General features: G+C 37.9%; 2 protein-coding genes across 2 annotated transcripts; one reads left to right on the forward strand and one right to left on the reverse strand.

Annotated features, from left to right (window-relative positions):
• Positions 1-4,396: 4,396 nt before the first annotated feature.
• On the forward strand, positions 4,397-9,549 carry LOC110899972 (putative disease resistance protein At3g14460). The gene is made up of 2 exons (XM_022146869.2): positions 4,397-8,203; positions 9,261-9,549. Exon 1 carries the CDS (start codon positions 4,438-4,440, stop codon positions 8,188-8,190), a length of 3,753 nt encoding a protein of 1,250 aa, XP_022002561.2. The 5' UTR covers positions 4,397-4,437; the 3' UTR covers positions 8,191-8,203; positions 9,261-9,549.
• Positions 9,550-12,026: 2,477 nt separating this feature from the next.
• Positions 12,027-13,844, reverse strand: LOC110902119. Its single transcript, XM_022148851.1, has one exon. It carries the CDS (start codon positions 13,842-13,844, stop codon positions 12,027-12,029), a length of 1,818 nt encoding a protein of 605 aa, XP_022004543.1.
• Between the last annotated feature and the right edge of the window lie 485 nt (positions 13,845-14,329).

A 14,329-nucleotide genomic window follows, 5' to 3' on the forward strand; every position in this document is an offset into this window, starting at 1 on the left:
ATTGTTGGGATTGAACCCTATAAAGGAACAGTTGATAAAGCCAAAACTGGTTCAGATCAGTGGATTCATCATAAGCAGTTGTTTGCATCAGATCTTTCCCCTTGAAAGTGACCATAACATCTGATGACCTATAAGTACTGCTCTTCACAACAACTGCTGATCCCTAAAGACTGTTGAAGATAAAGCACTGATGCTCAATCTACTGATATGGTTCAAGTACTGCCGAAGACACAAAGCACTACTGGAGCTACAACAGAGGAATGAAGAAGCAGTAGTTTAAGCTTATACTTTGTATTGTTTGTAATCAGTTGTTTAGTCATCAGTGGTTGTAATAGTCAGTGGTTGTAGGTTGTTAGGAGGTTAGATGTCACTTTCATGGTGACGTCAGCCAAAAGATGCTCAGAGGTTGTTCTGTACTATAAATAGAACAGTACCCTTCATCACCAAGTCATTCTGTACGAACAATCATAGTGAGCTCAGGCTGAGGGGGAGATTAGTGCATGAATGCATTATAGTTGATTATTGTAATAAATACATTCATTCGATTATGAGATAAACATGTTTGCTGAAAACTATTTCTTCCATTGATTGTGTGTTGAAAGTTTGTTTCATTTAATTCCGCTGCATTTAACTCTATTTCATCTTCATCCTAATCAAACGAACACAATCAAAAGAAACTCAGATCCTAACAACTCGAGGGTTGCACCTCATGGCAGTCCGAGTGACAAGTCAAACGGGAAGGAAGCGACTTATAAGCTTTGTATGTTCATGCATTTGAACTTCTTTTTAATTTTTTAAGTATAATATTTAAATTTTCTTTTAACAACATATATATATGTGGTATATGGGGAAGTCAGACAGAGGTGTTTCTCTTTTTAAAGATTTTAATTAATGAATTTGCTTGAGGGATTTAAAGATTTAATTTACTTTGCTCCTTTTTTGTTTAGAAAACCGATTAGGGAAAAACCACATAAGAGACACCATAAATTTGTTATGTTAGAGCTGTAGAGATGGCTAAAACATTTAAATGGTAGGGTTTTGTTGTTTTTATAGTTTGTTTTCAATCTATTTAATTTGTATGTAGGGCTTTGTTGTGCCAAAGGAGGCACAAGACAAAGTAGTTAGCTTTCCATAGTATGGACAAACTCCTAAACTGAAACATGGTAGGGTTGTAATAGCAAGCATCACAAGTTGTACTAACAGTAATTTAAAAATTACAATTGTTGGACTGAATCATCATTTTTTTATACTGGCTGAGGGCTAAAATTGGTAACACTCAACTATTTGACTTTTGTTAGTTAAACTGCAGGTCTTGGATAAACATGAATTAATTGCCTACAAATTGATTACAAGGGGCATTTTAGTCATAGTGCATGTTGAGGTTTTGTTCATTTCGAGTTCAGTTTTGTCTACAGAACAGTGAGGTATTGGTTTTGTTATTTCACGGTTCAAGTTGAACTCGAAATGAACAAAGAATATTTTGGCTATTAATTAGTTAACTGGGCAAATTTTGATCGAATAGGTCATTTCGATTTGTTTTTTAGTATAAAGAATACAATTGTTTTTCTAGAAAACTGTGACGTCACCCCTACGTGGTTTATTTACATGAGTCTATTGAATATTGAATACTGAGATTTGAATTTCATATTCCTTACAGGCTAAAATTCTAACAAAGATTTGACAGAGGTGACTCACAAAGTATATTAATTATGATGTTGAGATTGCTGGAAAACGTGTTGGTATGTCACAGTTTCCTTTCTAATATTAACTTGTGGGTCATGCTTGGTAGTTTAAGGGGGATTTGGGTGGTCACTAGTGATAAAATTTTATCACTCACATTATCCAATCAACTCATGCCATGTCATCAACCAGTTTTTCATCACTCACAACCTTTTTTGGTGGCAATGGTCATCACTCACCACCACACCCAACAATTTCCCCCTAACCAACAATTACCCTCACAATAAAACCCATCACGCCGTGAAGAAAATAACGAAATCATGTTTTCGTGATTGTATCACGCGTTATTGTAATGCTGGCGGTGGGAAAAACAATTGTTCCACGCGTTGAACTTGGTTTTCGTGATGCTATCACAGACCGCCCCCTCTCCTCTAATAGTGATCATTTATAATTGTTGAGATTTTATGTGCTTTGCAGTTGCATTTTAGTAGTTACGTTTGTTAGTTTTTTTTTGACCTGCAACTTATACTTTACTTTTAAAAATGTAAAAAGATTGTAGGGAAATTAGGTACATGTATATGCATTGATAAATTAAGGTTCTTTATGTTACATATTGAAAAGTGGGATAAAGCCCACTTAATAAGTACATCAAATTTGAGCTTGAGGTGTTATTTTTTTTTATTTTTGTTACTTTTAAAAATTATTATTTTTATTGATAAATTAAGGCTTTTTATGTTGCAGCTTTAAAGGTAGGTTGAAGCAGTAAGAGATTATGAGATATAGAGACGAGAGCTTCCAAATGATAACGATATGGCCGAATCTCTCAAGTTATGTTAAAGGTATTGAGGCGAGAGCACCCATCTATAAATTTTCTCAAGGTGTGTTCATGTTTAGTGTGCCATTTATACAAAGTTTTTATTTTTATAATCAAGAAGCATACACATATGAATGAATTTTATGCTTTTTGATAAATTTAAAGGTTGATATAGAAGAGAACCCAATAATTGCAAGTGAAGGGAATCTAAGAATTGTACCAACAATCAAGATGCAGAATAAAAGGTAACCGAATGAAGGAAATTGTATGTCCATGTAGAGAAGTGCTAGAATCGTCTGTCCGCCATAACATAACTAAGAATGAGTCGAAGATTATTGAGGATGTGCAGAACAACGATAATGGTAAACACAATGTTTATGAAGTGTACGACGCCGATGCCTCATTGCCTTGCCCTTCTTCAAAGCCTAGGTTGAACATAGACAATCTTGGTGATAAAGATTCTTCTTGAAGTTTCAAGCGTTCGTATTTGGACAAATGAGTCTTACTTTGATATGAGAATTCGTCATTTCGTACATTTGAATTTTCGGGTTTTCCTTTTGGAATAATCATTGGTTGTTTTATTTTCAATAGCAATTTCTATTTTTGTGTTTTGTTTGATTGAAAACATTGCAACACGGTTTTCATTTATAATATAAGATAAATAAATTACTTACATTGTTATTGTTAACATATATAAGTAATATTGTTTTAACATATTATTGTATTAAGATTAAGAATTAAGAATTTCCTGACAAATTTTATAAAAATAACACGTTATACTTAAAAAAAATATATATATACATGATTAATAAGTAATAAAATAAAACAACTTGTGGGTAACCACGGGTGATAACCTAGTCCGTTTTAACAATGCATGTAATTTCCTACATATTATTTATCAACTTTAGGTTGTGAGACTTTTTTACTTTTCATTTTTTTATCCTTTTCATCCTTATACTTTTTCTCTTTTACAACTTTGTCACAAACATTTTTTCATCGTTTACAAATTTGTCATTTTACATTTCGCTCTAAATTTTGCGAGTTAACAAGCAACAATACACGTCTGTGGTTCAACGTTTTTAACGTTTTTACAATATGCGGTTGTCAACTTAGTTTCTTTTCTACACTAGTTAATGTGCCGCAACACACGTGCATGACTCAACATATCTACTTTTATTGGTTTAACAATCCAGCCGCCGCGAAGCGCGGGTCCTAAATACTAATTATAAATTAACAACAGCTACAAGTTTAGAATCTTACACTTAATCGAATAATAAATTAAATGGATTCAAAGAGTCACCAACAAGATTTAATATATATTTAAGGAGGCATGATGCGGGGGCAGGGTAGGTGGCAGGCAACTTCCTTGGATGGTGATTGGTTATCTCAAATCTGATCTCAGATCGGATCTGACAGTGCAAAACAATACTTTAACCATTGACCATATATCTTTTTTTTTTTTCTTTTGAAAGGCATTGACAATATATCTGAATGAACATCTGAACCACTAAATACAACTCTTCACACTCAAGCCTTCACAAATCACAACATCATACATTTCATTTACAATCTCACCACCATAATCAATGGCTGAACCCGTGCTTGCTGCCCTCCTCCGTGTGCTTGTTGATAAGCTGGTGTCTGTAACTTCGAATAACATTGCTCACTACAAGGGAATTGGTGCTCAGTTTGAGAAATGTCAGGATTCGTTAAAACTCATCCAAAGTGTGCTTGCTGATGCTTCTCGGAAGGAGATAACCAATGATGCTGTGAAAGGGTGGCTGAATAATCTCCAGCATTTGGCTTATGACATTGATGATGTACTCGATGGTTGGGCAACCGAGGCTATGCATCGTGAGTTCACCCACGAGTCAGAAGCCTTCGCCGGCAAGGTAAGAAAGCTAATCCCAAGTTGCTGCACAAATTTCTCACCAAGTATTGAGATGCATGGCAAGTTAGATCGTGTTAATGCCAAATTAGAACGTCTAGTTAAGCAGAAAGATGATTTTGGTTTCAGACTGGAAGATGAAACTAGGCCAAGAAATAATAAGAATAATAACAGAAGATTTCAATCCTCTGTTGTCGATCCATCTAGTATAGTTGGACGCCAAGCTGAGAAAGAGGCATTGCTCCATCAATTATTGTTACCGGCGGACAAACCATGTGATAAAAACTATAGCATTGTTCCCATAATTGGTATGGGCGGGGTTGGTAAAACTACTCTGGCTAGACTTTTGTATGGCGACAAACAAGTCAAGGATCATTTTGAACTAAAGGCATGGGTTTGTGTTTCAGATGAGTTTGATAGCTTTGCTATAAGCAAAGTCATCTTTCAATCTGTGGCAGGGGTAAACAAAAAATTTGCAGATTTAAATCTGCTTCAAGAAGATCTTGTGAACCACCTAAGGGGTAAAAGATTTCTATTGGTGTTAGATGATGTGTGGAGTGATAGTTATGATGACTGGAAGACCTTGGTTGGCCCGTTTCATGCATGTGCTTCTGGAAGTAAAATCATCATAACAGCACGGAAGGATCAATTGCTCAAAAAGTTGGTTAACAATCCCCTAAACAAGCAGTTGGGCAGCCTCTCAGATGCCGACGCTCTGTCTTTAGTTGCTCGAGATGCATTAGGAGTAAATAACTTTGATTCACATTTGTCACTCAAATCATATGCTGAAGGTATTGTGAAAAAGTGTGGTGGATTACCTTTGGCTTTAACAACACTTGGTAGATTGTTGAGAACAAAAAAAGATGAAGTAGAGCACTGGAAGGGAGTGTTAGAAAGTGAGATATGGACATCACCAGTTGAAGGTGAAGTCATCCCAGCCCTTAGACTTAGCTACCATGATCTTTCTTCACCTTTGAAGCGGTTGTTTGCATACTGCTCCTTATTCCCCAAGGACTTCTTGTTTGACAGGGAGGAATTGATTTTATTATGGATGGCTGAAGGGTTCTTGCACCAGCCATCTCTATCTCTAAATTATTCAACAGAAGAACAACAACAACGCTTGGGTCACGGATTCTTTGACGAGTTATTCTCGAGGTCATTTTTTCAATACGCGCCTAATAATGAATCATTGTTTGTGATGCATGACCTCATGAATGACTTGGCGACATCTGTTGCTACCGAGTTTTTTATAAGGTTAGACAATAATGAGTCGAAGAAGAATATTAGGATGGAGATGTTGGAAAAGTACCGCCATATGTCATTTGTTCGCGAGAAATTTGTGGCTTATAAGAAGTTCGAGGCATTCGAAAGAGCCAAAAGTTTGAGGACATTCTTGGCAACGTCTGTTGGAGAGGTTGAAAGTTGGAGAAGTCTCTACTTATCCAATAAGATTCTCACTGACTTGCTTCCTGGGTTACCATTACTAAGGGTTTTAAGTTTGAGCGGCTTTGAAATAAGTGAGGTACCGGAGTCCATTGGTACATTGAGGCACTTGAGATATCTTAATCTATCTCGAACTCGTATCACACATTTACCGGAGAAAGTTGGCAATCTCTTTAATTTACGAACATTGATCCTATTTGGTTGTGATAAACTAACTAAGTTGCCCAAGAGCTTCCGAAAGCTTATAAATCTGTGGCATCTTGACGTTAGGGGCACCTCGCTTTTGTTTCAGATGTTGTTACGGAGTGGCAAGTTAAAAAGCCAACAAATTACTCTCTCAAAAATTGTTATCGGAAGCAAAAGCGGATTTGAAATAGCCAAACTTAAAGACTTTAAGAATCTATGTGGGAAAGTCTCCATTGTAGGTTTGGAAAAAGTGCAAAATGTAATTCATGCACAGGATGCGAACTTTTCAGAAAAGAGGCTTAGTGAGTTAGAGCTTGTATGGGGTGATGAGCTATATGATTCACGAAATGAAATGCTTGAAAAAGAGGTCTTGAATGAGCTAAAGCCTTGTCAAGATGAGTTAATAAAACTCAAAATTAGGTCATATGGGGGACTGGAGTTTCCAAACTGGGTTGGGGATCCCTTGTTTCTTAATTTGAAGCATGTGTCAATAAGTGGTTGTAAGAGATGTACATCAATACCGCCACTGGGACAACTACCATCACTGAAGGAGTTGTTAATTGAAGGCTTGCATGGAGTGGAAGTTGTGCGTTTTGAGTTATTTGGGACTGGTCAAGCATTTCGTTCTCTTGAAATTCTGAGGTTTGATGATATGGGTGGGTGGAAGAAATGGTCAGGAGCTGTGTTTCCACGCTTGCAAAAGCTTGAAATAAAAGATTGTCCTAATTTGGTTGAAGTCACACTTGAGGCACTGCCTTCACTGAATGTTCTAACATTAATTACGTGTGATAGTGGTCTGTTAAGAAGTCTGGTTGAAGTAGCATCAGCAGTCACTAAGTTGATAATATGGGATATTTCAGGGCTTAATGATGTGGTGTGGGGAGGTGTTATAGAGTATCTTGGGGCAGTGGAAGAATTAAGCATGTGGAGCTGTAATGAAATAAGGTACCTGGTGAAATCAGATGCAGATGCAACTAAGTTTCTTGTGAAGCTGAGGACATTGAAAGTGGATGGTTGTGATAAATTGGTGAGTTTAGGAGAGAAAGAGGACGATGATAATTGTTGGAGCAACATGCTAACATCTCTTAGGATATTGGGAGTTTATAATTGTCATAATATGGAACGTTGCAGTTGTCCAGATGGCGTTGAAGAGTTGCTTGTCTTTGAATGTAGTTCAGTTACAGATGTCTCGTTTCCAAAAGGAGGACAGGAGAAGCTCAGGTCACTTCAAATCAGGGAATGCAGGAAACTATTGGAAAGTGAGTTGGGGGGACAAAAAATGAACAACAACAACAGAAGCAGCATGCCGAAGCTTGAAGATGTATGGATAAGTGATTGGCCAAATCTGAAATCAATCCTTAATTGTTTGGTTTGCCTCACCACATTGAAAATAGAAGATTGTGAAAGTCTTGAGTCATTGCCTGACAATTTTTCATCGTTAACGGAACTGAATTTATTCAATTGTCCCAAATTGGATGGTTCCTTTCTTCGTGGCAATTTGACATCGTTAAAGAAACTGGAAATAAAGAATTGTCCCAAATTGGAAGTTTCCTTTCTTCCTGACAAATTGACGTCTTTAAAGACACTGATGATAAGTGATTGCCCCAAATTGGATGGTTCCTTTCTTCGTGGCAATTTGACATCTTTAAAGACGCTGATAATATTCGATTGTCAGAGTATGGATGCTTCTATTCCTGGTTGGGTTTGGCCTCCCAATTTGCATTCCTTAGTAATAGCGAACTTGAAGAAGCCAATCTCAGAGTGGGGCACAAATAAATTTCCAACCTCACTTGTTGAATTGAAGTTGCAATGTGATGATGGAGCTCGTAGTTGCAGTGGGTTTTCTCATCTTCTTCCTTCATCTATTACTTCTCTTGAATTATATGGATTTAAGAAACTGGAATCATTTTCAGTGGAACTACACCTCACCTCCCTCCGATCTCTCTCTTTTGAAGATTGCCCGAATCTGAAGGAAGTATCTTGGCATCCCCAACACCTCCCCTCCCTCCACCATCTCACTTTTGGCTTTTGTCCTAAGATGATGGATCTACCAGAAATGTTGTTTCCTTCACTCTTGAGATTAGAAATTAGTTATTGCCCAAATCTGAAAGAAAGATGCAGTAAAAGAGGCTGTTACTGGCCCCTCATCTCCCATATCCCCTGTATCGAGATATCATGAAGTTAATATGAAGGTATCACTCCCTCTACCTTTAATAATTTTTTATTTAATAACTTATTTATAAAAAAAAATAACAAATGATTTCAAATATAATCTCAAATATTTGGTTCTGTTTTCTGTGTTTGAGGAGTATATAATATTCTTTATTTGGTAAATCAAGAATTGTTGACATATCCCAGCTTATGACTCACAGTTGCAGATTTCCAAATATAATAATATGTGGAAATGATGAATCATTTGAATTATGTTTAGGGCTATAAACGAACCGAACGTTCAGCGAACAGTTCGTGAACCGTTCGGCGGGAAGTTCGTTTATGTTCGTTCGATTAGCTTACCAAACGAACACGAACAAAAAATTTCGTTCAGTTAGCTTAGCAAACGAACATGAACACAGGTCTCGTTCGTTCGACTGCGTTCGTGAACGTTCGGTAACATGTTTGTTTGATTATATTAAAAATAATAAATAATAAACCTTTTATCTAAACATATTGAAAACTTAAAACCCTATTTTTTTCTAAGTTAGCTAAAATTTGGACATTGTAAGACATTTTTGGGGATAATTATGTCTAAGTTAGTTAAATTTTATTCATCGTTTGGTGTTGTGGTAAACTTCTTGTGTTTTGATTTATCATTTGATGGTTGTATTTAACTACTTATATCCAATGTTTAATGATAACAATATTTTCATTTTTTTATATTCAAGTTAAATGTTCGTTTGCGTTCATTTTTATTTGCTTGCGTTTGTTTGTGTTCGAGACCAGTGTTCACGAACTGTTCGTGAACAATTGAATTTCCTTAACGAACGAACACGAACATAAACTTATGTTCGGTATGCGTTCATGAACAGTTTGCGAACATGTTAATTTCCTAATTATGTTTGTTCGTGTTCGTTCGGTTCATTTACAGCCCTAATTATGTTTGTCGCCATATGCATTGCCAATTACTATTCTCATTATCTGTATACTAATAGCTTAACTTTGATATGCTCTTTGAGCTTTCTTATTTAATTTGACAGTTTGATCTATGAGGAAACTAACCACGATTATATCTATTACACTTTGATGCTGCAGATCTAGTTGTGATGGGAAGCGTTTTACACTTTCTACTACAGATTTGCCAACCTTCACAGCAGGGAGCATCGCTTCCTTTTTTCTTTATCTTGTTTTGTCCAAACCTATTAGTGATTTGTGAATAAAAGAACCAGTTGACTCATATTGTATTTTGATGGTATTGGGTCGTATTTTGTTGGTAACGGGTCAGATCACAGATTGTATTTTGTGTGTATACCGATTACCTTTATTACTGACTGGTGCTTTACTCATATTAGTTTTGACTATATCATTATTTTATTTAACCAAAGTACCTATTTCCCTCATTTTTGGCACTCATGCGATGACCTGCGGGCTGCGGTGTGTTTGCAACGGAAGATCAGCTTTTCATTGGTATTCTAGTGATCTAATTTTTGATTCCAAACATAAACAGTGGCAAATTCAGACTTGTATGTGTCAAAACAAGTTGAGTCAAGATAAGTCTATGGTTATTAAAATTTAAATCAAACTCAAAGATTTGAGTCATAATTTTACTTGAATTAAAGGGGTGGTTTTAATATTTGTCAATAGAAAACTCAAAACGTATATAAGTGCCTGCATTTAAAGACAATAATGCTTCCATTTTCACAATTCTTTATAGCGGGTGGTTCTAGTGAACATAATCAGAGGACTTAAACTAAATGATTAATCATCAACCAGCAATTTAATATGACAACAAGATAAGTTACACATGAATTGCAAGAAAGTAACACTAGAACAGATTTACACAATCCAGGAAACCAATTTACAGGAGACCCAAAAAAAATAAAAGAATACGAAAGCGCAACAATCGATCATGATAATTTCAAACAAATCATTTTCGTCCGCAAATTGAACAAACTGAAAACACATCTTTCATTCTGTATCTACCCACATGTAATGAAAAGTTTCGGTTGTAAAGAACACATTGCTTTTGATTTTGATTAATCTTTTACCTATGCATATGTGACTGTTTATGAACAGATAAGTAATTCTTCATGTGGACTTCCTTGGAGACTTTTAGTCAGGGCCGGTCCAACCATTTTGAAGGCCCAGAGCAAAGAAAAAATTTGGAGCCCTAGAGAGAAATGAACTACTCAAAAGGGTCCAAGTCACGAGTAAGTCAATCAAAATGTATCAAATATGTCACAAATAAATTGTGCAAATAATGATAATTCAAGAATATAAAAGGAAAGTTTTAGTGACAACTTAATTTAAGCAAATGATACATTAGGTTAGGCGGTATGGTTTGTTTGAGTTAGGGTGTTTGAGTTTTCTCTACCCAATAATATAAAGCCATGTCAACTTCCCCCTTCACTTCCCATTTTCTACTCAAACACTATATATGGTTCAAACACCCACTCAAATAAAAAATAAAAAATTTTGATTGGTTCTTCTCTTCTCTCTCCTCTCTCTCCCTCCTCCATCACTTTTCTCCACCTTCGGTGACTATTCACCGATTGCTCTCCCTCTCTCCTACTCAAACACCCTAACTCAATCACGACGGTGTGGTTCACCGATCGGTGAAAGGAATCACCGAAGGCAAATCAGTGACCATACCGCATACCCTTAAGAGATAATGTTCTAATCTTACCATTATCATAAATTGAATAGGTAACAAGAGACCTAGCTAAACCGCAGAGAGCTAACACTAAATAAAGAATATTACCTGATGCTTCTTGCGGTTGTTGAATAAACAAACGTAGGATTGCAATTGGCCCAATGTCTGAAATTGGGAAACTAAAAAAATAACACTAGCAGGGGATTCGAAACCACGTTGAAAACAAACAACAAAACCTTGACCGGTGTACCATGAACATAAGGTTTGGATTTACTGATGAAAGTTCATTTAATATATACTAGGTTAGAACCTCGTATATTACATGTGTTACATAAATATAATTTTATAAAATAAATAATAAAAAATATATTTAAAAAAACTTGTATATTGCACGTGTTTAATAAAATATAATGTCATGCGTTTATACCAATAGTCATCAAGATTTATCTTTAGTTGATGGGGTAGGAGATTCAGAAACCTTCCCTGAGTTTGTTGAGAGGAAGTCGAATCTGTTTCTTCTTCTGCAAGGAAACCCCCAAACTCAAGCAAATAAGTACATATAATCAGTTTTAACTCGTTTACTTACTAATGAGTCAATTCCGATTATGAAGAGAGAGATCTTACTAAAAAGTAACTTCACGGTTGGCCTTTGTACTTCTTCTTCTTCAACTTAGCTGAAAAATTATTTTGGAAAAATAATTAAGTAAGACCATGTTGATGCCATCTTATGAGTCACAATTACCAAGTATGCTCAAAAACCGATAGAAGTTATATTCGTTAATAAGGAATTAAGGATTTGGCATTCATAAATAATTATATTATATTTCCTTATAATTGGGATAAACTTTTTACGATAAAAAAAGAAACAAATGAACTTGTGTAGAAACTAGAAGGAGAGAGCTAGGTACCAGGACTTGATGTTCGTTAACAATTTCAAAGTTTTTATATGTGAAACCCATAAAGTTTGCATCTTTAGAGGAGAGCATCTGCAATTGCCAAAAAGAAGTACCACATAAATAAGGTAGGAAGTTATGGGTAATGAAGAAACACTGGCTTAATGCCTGGGAGCGTTGCTAGCTTATTTCAGGCAGCGGGTATGCGTCTTTGGGACATGCTTTGTTTAAATCTTTGAAATAAATACACATCCGCCACGTTCCGTCTGGCTTTTTTACCATTACTGGGTTAGATACCCATGTATGGTATTGTGTTTATCTGAGGATTCCAGCTTCCACCAATTTTCGTACTTCTTTGACAACCGCTGCCTTTCGATCTGGGGCCATACTGCGTTTACCTTGTGCGACTGGCTTAATGCCTGGGAGCGTTGCTAGCTTATGCTCTGCCTTATCGCGGGGGATTCCTGTCATGTCAGAATGTTCAAAGGCGAAGATATCGACATTTCTTCTTAGCAGTTGCTTCAGGTCATTTTTAATTTCTGGAGAGAGGCTGTCTCCGATTGTGACCGTTTGGTCCGGATGGCGTATGCTTAGTACCCATCTTTCTGGACCAGTAGCTCCGGTGGGCCCTTGGCGGCATCTTTTGGTGCTTAACACCTCTCCAATCTTGTCACGAAACACTGTTGCAATACCCCGCGGGGTAGGGAACTTCATGAATCCTCGTGCTGTAGAAACTATAGCGTCCAGCTTCCCCAGAGTGAACCTTCCAATAATCAAATTGTGGTATGACTCAGCGCGGACCACAAGGAAAGTTAGGAGTATGGTTCTTTCTCTTGGTTCTTGTCCAAATGTGACCGGGAAAGTGATCTGACCAATAGGGTCAACTTTTTCACCTGTGAATCCTTTAATGGGAGCATGCACTGATTCAAGCAGTTTTCTATCTTCCGATTGCGTTCTATTGAAGCAATGTTCATAGATAATGTCTTCTGAGCTCCCGGTGTCGACCAGGATTCGCCTCATGCGGTAATCTCCTACTGCAGCGGATATAATTAGGGGATCAGTTGTGAGGTGTAAGTCCTCCATACGAGGTTTGATAGTCATTGTTGCTAGCATCCAGGGTTTAAGCGTGGAGAAACTCCGTTTTACCCCTTTTCCCATATCCGCGTGTACCATATTCAATTCTCGCGGCCTCTTACCCGGCGCCTTATCATTTTCTTCCTTGACGACGGGTGGGCCCTGCTTGATATCTCTTACTAGGTGTGCCAATTTGCCCGCCTTTACAAAATATTCGATCTGTTTTTTTAGCTGAAAACAGTCGTTGGTGTCATGACCGCTCCCCTTATGGTATTCACAGTACTTACTCGTATATTTGTTGGGATTATCTTTCAGCGGCTTTGGAGGGTTGAACTTGAGGTTCTCCGAGGCTAAGATCTCTGCCGGTGTCTTGCTCAGGTTGGGGTAGCCGGATCGAGGTTTCGAGGGCTCGTTCTTCGAATAGGAGTTTCGGTGTCTGTCATACCGCGTGTCTGCTTTATCATTCCTTTGGTATCGGTCTCCTCTGCCTTTACCTCTGGACCCCCGGTGCTCCCTCTCTTCCTGGTTTTTTAGAGCTTCCTTTTTCCTGTTAACCGCGTGACTGGCTGCCACTGCCTTCTCTTGTATGACACAAACTTTGGCGATTCGAAGTATTTCGTCTATTGTGGGAGGCACGCCATCCCTTCCGTGAAGTGTTCTTAACAACTCATCATCATTTACTCCCTGTAGGAAAGCTCCACATGCCAGGTCGTTTGTCACCCCCGGGATTGTCAGGCTTTCCTTATTGAACCTGACGATAAAATTTTCCACCGTTTCATTGTCTCGCCGGCGGATGTGGAGGAGCTCATTTCTATCCTTCGTGTGTCTGCGCTGCTGGCTGAACTGTAGGATAAATTTGGATTCTAAATCTTCAAAACTGTCTATTTCTCCGGTGGGCAGACTGTCCCACCAGACTCGGTCCGCGCCTATCAGCGTTTGCATAAACATTTTGCACCATAGAGGCATGGACCAACAGGCTACTTCGCCGGCACTTTTGAATAGGTTAAGGTGGTCATCAGGGTCGCCTAGACCGTCATATTTGCCTACCGTTTGAGGCATCTTGGGTTTTTCCTTGATAGGAGCTTCGGCTATTCTTCTGGTGAACTTAGACCTAAAAGTCGCGTCCACCGGCTTGTATGGTCAGGTAAGTTCGTCATCTTCTACATTTATAGGTTGTACCGGAGGGGTGTTTACGCCCTGAATAACGTTTGGCATGGGATTGGAACTTCCCCCTGAAGAGAATCGGGGTCTGACCGCATTTCCTCTATCATAAACGGGTTCCGCCGTTGGCAGAGTCTGAGTGTAAACTGGTTGTGACGATGGGAAAGTCCACCAAGGCGGCATATAAGCGGCGTATGGAGATTGAGTGTTGCCCTGCGTGGTTCCCTGAGGTGGGTACGTTGAGCTTCCGTATGGGGGTAAATATCCATATGGGGTGCGTAACAGTACCCGGGGAAATATACTTGATTTCCTGGTGTGACGGGAGCGTTCATAATTCCGGCCGGCATGACGACCGGTTGGTGAGGTGGCGTTGACAATGCCGC

This window comes from Helianthus annuus, chromosome 13 (genome assembly GCF_002127325.2).
Source record: "Helianthus annuus cultivar XRQ/B chromosome 13, HanXRQr2.0-SUNRISE, whole genome shotgun sequence".
Lineage (NCBI taxonomy): Eukaryota > Viridiplantae > Streptophyta > Magnoliopsida > Asterales > Asteraceae > Helianthus > Helianthus annuus.

Bases quoted from the DNA above. Each gene is read 5' to 3' on its own strand.
- LOC110899972 (XM_022146869.2), top strand. From the start codon at position 4,438: ATGCATGGCAAGTTAGATCGTGTTAATGCCAAATTAGAACGTCTAGTT.
- LOC110902119 (XM_022148851.1), bottom strand. From the start codon at position 13,844: ATGCCTCAAACGGTAGGCAAATATGACGGTCTAGGCGACCCTGATGAC.